General features: G+C 43.0%; 1 protein-coding gene across 1 annotated transcript; it reads left to right on the forward strand.

Moving 5' to 3' along the window:
- The first annotated feature begins 1,417 nt into the window (after nucleotides 1–1,417).
- Nucleotides 1,418–2,491, forward strand: DNAJC28 (DnaJ (Hsp40) homolog, subfamily C, member 28). The gene has a single exon (XM_010161823.1). It carries the CDS (start codon nucleotides 1,418–1,420, stop codon nucleotides 2,489–2,491), a length of 1,074 nt encoding a protein of 357 aa, XP_010160125.1.
- Nucleotides 2,492–7,203: the final 4,712 nt, after the last annotated feature.

The raw sequence follows: 7,203 nt of genomic DNA on the forward strand, positions 1-7,203 counted from the left end.
CAGATAGGTTAGTGCAGAAGGGCAGTTTGTTATATGCAGAAGATATAAGCACTGTTTATTCCTTAAACTCAACCTTGATCAACCTGTCTGGAAAGGAAGTCTGCAAAGGACATGTTGCAGTTGCTGATAAACAGTTTAATAATTTCACTCTGGAGAATGTCACTATTTTTAAATGTTTTTAATTTCATGTGAAATTATTTTACAGGACAAGGGGTAATGGGTTTAAATTGAAAGTGGGGAGGTTTGGATTGGCTATCAGGAAGAAGTTCTTCATTGAGAGGGTGGGAAGGCACTGGAACAGGTTGCCCAGAGAAGCTGTGGATGCCCCCTCCCTGCAAGTGTTCAAGGCCAGGCTGGATGAGGCTTTGAGCAACCTGGTCTAGTGGAAGGTGTCCCTGCCCATGGCAGGGGGATTGGAACTAGTTCCTTAAGGTCCCTTCCAACCCAAACCACTCTATGGTTGTGTAAATCTGCAGAAAGAAACTCTAGCACCATGCACGTGGCATTTGTCTTAGGATTTTCGTTAATGAAGAGAAGTTAGCTGATGTGTAGATTGTGTGTACAGTTTGATATTTTTCTACTTTTGATTTTACGTGAAGACTTACGTTGTCATTTGCTAAAGGTGTTCCTTTTGCTGTTTCCTGAAATAATTCAGAATCACTGGTATTCCTGACAGCATGAGAACTGATCTGCTATTGATCAGTTCGGAGTTCCAGATGTACAACCTTATTTGACACAAACGAAGGAGCTTGGCTGCTAGGATGCGAAAGCCCGGCTGGGATGCCAGAGTTAATCTAAGTGTTTCTGTAATCTGAATGCTGCTTCAGTTGTTGCTGTGAAATCCCAGAAGAGTGCTGTAATTAAAGCCTTTGAGAACATACTAGGTAGTAGATCTTGAGGCATTGATGTATGTGGATAGAAAATTCATGAAAGTAGGTGTGTAGAGGAGAAGGGAGAGATCTGTTCAGCAGTTACTGCTCAACGTAAAGCATATTTCCATTTTACATTGCACTGAGTTTGCAGAAAGATAATAAAGCTTTGGCCTTTTGGGAATTCTGCAGTGCAAAACAAACCTATGCTACGTGCTGCTATACCAGGAGAAAACTAAATTGTGCATTCATTTTCATTTACATTCTAATACTACTACTTCAACAGTAGTAAGAAATGCAGATTTCAGTATTAGTCTGTAAAAGAAAATAACATTGCATACTGTTCTGAAATTTTGTAGGGATTTCTTTAAATATTGTAACAAGACTCAAATCATGGAAGTTCTTTTAAAAAGCACATTTAACACAATTTTCATAAAACTGTGTTTATAGGTCATTTTTTATAATGTAGCTGCACCCGAAGACGTACGAAGTGGCTTTGTGTCATGCTGACTAACAACAGAGGGCATCATTTAATGGTACCTTGAGCAATGATTCCAAGAAACTTGAAGCCGTTTCCCTTCATTTGTGGCAACAGAATGTTGTCAGGTTACAAACCTAAAAGCAACATCAAGGACTCTTACAAAATTCTTGAGCTTGATGAAGGATGTTCCCTTGATGATATCAGAAACTCATATCGAAATCTGGCCAAAAAATACCATCCAGACAGCGGTACTGCCACAGCTGATTCCGAAGCATTTATGAAAGTAGAAGAAGCGTACAGAGTCGTGCTCAGTGATGTGACGACTAAAAAGAAATCAAACGAGAATAGTGAAGAGGAGGAAGATCAGCTCAAATCAAAAGCACCACAGCATAGACACTACTTGAGTTTTGAAGGTGTTGGTTTTGGAACACCAAGCCAAAGAGAAAAGCAGTACATGCAATTCCGAGTAGACCGTGCAACTGAACAAGTGCTGGAGTACCGGAAGCAGAGACTCGAAAGCCAGTATTCTGCGACGGACCTCATGAAAGTCAGAGATGTGAGGCAGAGCAAGAAGGTGAAAATAACTCAGGCAGTTGAACGGTTGGTTGAGGACCTCATCCAGGAATCGATGGCGAAAGGAGACTTTGACAACCTCAGTGGCAAAGGGAAACCTTTGCAGAAATTCTCAGACTGCCCACATATCGATCCTATGACGCACAACTTGAACAGGATTCTGATAGACAATGGATACCAGCCCGAGTGGATCCTGATGCAGAAAGAAATTCGGGAAACTATTGAGCAGTTAAGGAAGAGTATAGTGGCCTCTAGAAGCAAGCTTGGAGGGCCAATGACACCATATAGGCAAAAGCAATGGAATCGTATTTGTGAGCAATTTGTAGAAGATATCAGGAAATTAAACAAAAGAATTGACAACTTCAATTTAGTTGTTCCTCTTCTGAGCAGACAAATGGTGCACTTCAGTGCAGACAAAGAAATTGTTCGAGCACAAAAGACTTACGAAGCTTTGATGGAAAACAGAGAGGCTTCTAATTCAGACACAAAGGAAAATGAAGAGGAAAATATTAAAAGGTTTGGGTGGAAGTCTTCTCTACTTAAGTGGTTAAACCTTCCATTGAAATAGTACTAATTCTTCTGTCTTGTCAAGATTTTGAATGCACTTTATTGATGAAACTTGTAGCACTAGAGAAATTTCAGGTACACTGAAAATGTAAAATCCAGATGACCACTGTTACACCTGTTAAATTGATTTGCCTGATGTGCATTTGCAGGTGCTTAATGGATTTGTTTGTGACTTGTTAAGCAGCAAATAAATTCAGTTATCCTCTTGCAGCTCATTTTACTTCTGCTTAAATCAAAACTGGAGTTTCACTTTGGCATGGAGTATAATCACTTTTACGGTCTGTTATCTCTTAAAAGGTGAAGCAGAGCCATAAAAACCATGTGAAGGACAAAGTGGAAGTAGAAGTCTTGCTGTACCCTGTTAGTTCAACCTTTATCCTTTCTTATTTAAATGCTTACAGCTCATAAATTGTTGACAGGTTTCATGCCTTTTTTTTAAAAAAGTACGTTGATCTCTTCAAGGGTAAATTAACTGGGAATTAAGGGAGGGTTCTGGATGCCTGGACTTGGACTGTACGTTCTGCAGAAGTGCGTTTTTGGATCTTGCTTTTAACACAGAAGGAGGTCTCAGCATCTGAGCAAGTAAGGCACACTGGCCAAAGCGGCACTCTAGTGACGGGGCTTTTTGGCGGCAAGAGGAGAAGGGAATATTAATTTTCAAAAGTAATTGCACCATTTAAATACTTTAGAGTATCAGCATCAAAGACCTTACTCTGAAATATTGCTGTACTATTAATGTTTCCAGGCAATGGCTTGGAGGGTGGGAAAATCTCCATGATGCCAAAGATTTATTTATCTTGAGTAACCTCTCAACTTCCCACACGGTCTGATTTTCCTGGAAGACTTTGCCTTTGAAAAGGTGTCACTGGATGTATTAGTATCCGTGTGGGCCCCCTTCCTCACTCACACCTTTGTGACTCAGACTGTCGCTGTCTCCACCTGTGCAGGAGTTGTGCTGTGCCCTGCCAGTCTGTAGGAAGGTGTCCCACTATCTCCAGTGTGCTACAGAAGGGGAATTCCCACTCGCAGAGTTTCAGAAATGAAAGGTGGATGATGATCTCAACCATCCTTGGGCAGATGCCCCAGCACCAGCAGACTCTGTGTTAGTGTGTTTGCTTTTGGGCAGGTAATGCTGCCTGTGCTCCTTTTGGTCTTTGCAGCCTTCTTGCTCATCTAGATAAGGTCTTAACATGCAGGCAGAACAGTGTTTATATTTGTTGGTAGGATGGATTCACTGAAGCATCATTTGTCAGAGGGTACTACAATCTGGTAATAGACTATAATTTATTGGTAAAGACTCTAGGTCTTTCAAGCCTTTGTGTTATGGCAAATAAGTAAAAAGTGACAAGATGTCATGTTTTAGAAAATCAGGTTAATCTCAGCTTCCTTTAACATACCTTTTTGTAGTTATTAAGGTGGCAAAAGTAAAAAGAATGGCATTACGTTCAGGCTGATCTGTTGGCACTGGGATGCTTGTGCTGTGCCGTGCCCTGGTGTTCCCTTAAAGGATTAGATCATGGCAATTAGTTCGTTTCTGCTGTGATTCCAGTTGGGAGGCAGAGGTATGCTAGCGGTGCATGCATCAGTTGGGCCAGCCAGTAATTAAGGTACTCTTCAGTGCTGCTCCAAGTTTGCAAAGATTGTAAGAAATAATGGGTGTTTTGTAAATCACAGAATCACAGAACGGTTTGGGTTGGAAGGGACCTTAAAGACCATCTAGTTCCAACCCCTCTGCCGTGGGCAGAGACACCCTCCACTGGACCAGGTTGCTCAAGGCCTCATCCAGCCTGGCCTTGAACACTTCCAGGGAGGGGATGGGGCTTAAGTCCGGTGTAGTGGTGAAGTGGGAGCAAAATGTGAACGTGGTCTTGATCTGCCATGTAAGTAGTCGCAGTCTAAATGCTCAGAAAGAAAAATGTTATGTGGCAGTCCTCTGTTTCTGGGGAGTCGGGAAGTGTCAAATTGCTGCCCCCTCCTTTGTGATATGGATGTGATTCATTGAGGTCGTGGTGTTAGGCCAGGCGATACCAGGCTTTGACCTCATAAGCTCCTCACTTATTTTAGCAGCTGTGTGTATGAATGTCTGTTTATTTCAGTGACTTTTCTGTGTGTTCTTGCTTTTAATGAAAACTGTAAATTCAACATACTTTTATGGAAGTCCCTTGACTCTTTAAAAGATCAGATTTTGATTCTCGTTATGATCGGCAGGAATTGCATCTTAATTGCTCTTTAAACTAATCCAGTGCCAGATTTAAAAAGAGCTAATTGCAAATCGAATTCATTGCACAAGAGTAAATAGAAACCAGATTGCAATAAATCCAGCTTTGATGGAATCTGCTTTGGCTCACAATGAAGATAAGTATCAGCAGCTTAAATGTTTGAGTTGCAGTAATGGATGAGTCAGCCTACTCCGTGATTTTTATGTTCCTTTTAAGACAACTTGCTTTTAAATGGAGTAGATGTGATTTGCCTCTCAGCACTTTAAATCAGCCTTACTCTGTTGTCATGAAAAACAGCCAGGCAGAAAAATCCACTTAAGCGTTTAAGGCAATGATGATGAAAAAAAGAATTTGACGTTTTTATTTTCCCCAGGTGTGTGCAGGAATATATTTTTGCAAGGCTGGTCTATTTTTCTGTTGCTCTGAGCTCACAAAATCTGAAGAGCAGTATTTAGTCAGTACTTCTACAACAAATAGTACCAAGTACTGCAGGTGAATAAGAACAACCCAGGAGAGAATGGCCTTCAGAAGCCATTTTTCTCTGGCACTAGACTGCTAATTTGGATTTGATAACTTACCGTATTACTAACCTCAAAAGGATGAAGTCATTGCCGATTCCAGTCCAGAGACAAATACATGTTGCTTATTCCCAGAACTCCGTATGTTGGTCTAATCACCATACGGCTTATGGCTTGAAAGGCTTCTCTAGGCGATGTCTTAATACGAAGATGAAATATTTATCTTCGTTATTAGGATGTATTAATTGAGGTATCATTTTTTCTCAGGGTGAGGCATCTGTTTCTTGCCCAACAGTGAGATGGCTCGCTCAAGCACTGTTAGCAAGCCAGGCAATTCTACATGTTAGTGCTTTCCAGTCAGAGGAAGAGGCACAAAGCTGTAGGCTATCCGAAAGAATGTCTTGGGCTGTCCCATAGACTACACACGCTGTAAACGTGGAGGCCTGCTGAATATCTTTCTATTCCAGGGTAACAACGACTCTCAGGATGCACGTGGAATTACAGAGGAGGCTCTGAGAAGGAATAGAAGCCAGAAGAAGCAAGAGCAGGGCATGCTGTAAGGGACAAAGACAAGTGGTAAATCTTTATTCCTAGTGGGAGAAAGCGCTGCTGTGGGGGAGAAGGGGATGTGTGGTGTCTCCCTAAAAGCTGAGGGGATTTCCCTGGATGTGGCAACCACACCGTTTACCTTCCCAAGCTGAGATCAACTGTTAAGAAAACAGAAATGTGTGTGTGCATGTGTGGGGGGTTGGGAGGCATGATAGGAAAGACTGGAAAGCGGAGAAGAGATTAGGGGGAACACAAACAGCAAGTAACACTTCTGGATGGGGGTGAGAAGATGGTAGGGATAGAGGTTGGAGAGTAGGCACAGAAGAATTACAGAAAATAATTGCCTGTGATGCTTTTCAATGAGCAGCAAGGCAAGAGTTTTGTTAGGAACCTTTTCCTCATGGTATGTTTCTGAGCCTCAGGAGTAAAAAAGAGCTGTTCCTCTTGGTGCTCTCTGCAGTGGATACCCTCTTCTCTGGGCCAGATGGAATGAGAAAGGAGCAACTTCTGCAAAACAGGGCTGTGGCTCAGCTCCAGACCTGGTGGAACACAGCGAGCACACACAACTGGAGGAAAAAAGGAGGGGAGGTGAGAGTAGAGGCCTTCGAGCACAACTGGGGCCACAGCTTAACTGTCTTTTAATGGCAAACTGAATACTCTGTTGCTCTTTGGTTGTGTCCTTATAGGCCTTTCTCACAGTTCTGCTTTTCTTAGTGCCCCGTACTGCTCTTGAGCAATAGCCTTGAAGTGCCTTCCTCGTTGTTTATCGTGTTCCACTCTTCAGTTTCTACTTCTCCCCTTTCAGGTTAATTCTGTACTTTTTTTGTCTTGCCGGAGTGTGAATTTCCAGGACTAAGTACTTTCCTTAAATGAATTTCCTTAAATTAATTCAATTGAAGTTTTTTCCCTTGGTATCTCTAATATTTTGATATCAAATCTTTATAATAGGCAACGGTCCGTATTTTGCGGGGAAGTGGTTCTTTCTTGAGGTACCTCTGGTGCTGGTATGGCTCCTTTTCCAGTGCTTTGGCAAGAAACAGGCCGGACGGCCAGAGAAAGAGAACTGAATGCTGTGCATGGGAAGCACGAAGGGAATTAATGGGAGTCAAAAACATGGGGTCGGTTGCTATGTCTCAGGCACATTCAAAACCATGTTGCAGGCAGATGTCTTCTTCGCGTCCACTGCGCAACTGAGGCGTGTAGAAACGCTTTTGGCTCTGCTGGAACCGCTTGTTTTTACTGAACCAGCCGTGAGGGCATTTTGCGGTGAGGGCCGTCTGTCCCAAGGAGGGAGCTGCCTGGAGCGTGTTGGGGCTAGCACGCTGCGCTTCGCGCGTGGGGCAGGGCACCATGCGGGCCCAGCGTTTCGGGAGATGGCTGTAGGTGAGTGGCACAGCACCCTGACCCCCAGGCTGGCGGGGGCGGGG

Source organism: Eurypyga helias, unplaced genomic scaffold, assembly GCF_000690775.1.
Source record: "Eurypyga helias isolate BGI_N326 unplaced genomic scaffold, ASM69077v1 Scaffold50851, whole genome shotgun sequence".
NCBI lineage: Eukaryota > Metazoa > Chordata > Aves > Eurypygiformes > Eurypygidae > Eurypyga > Eurypyga helias.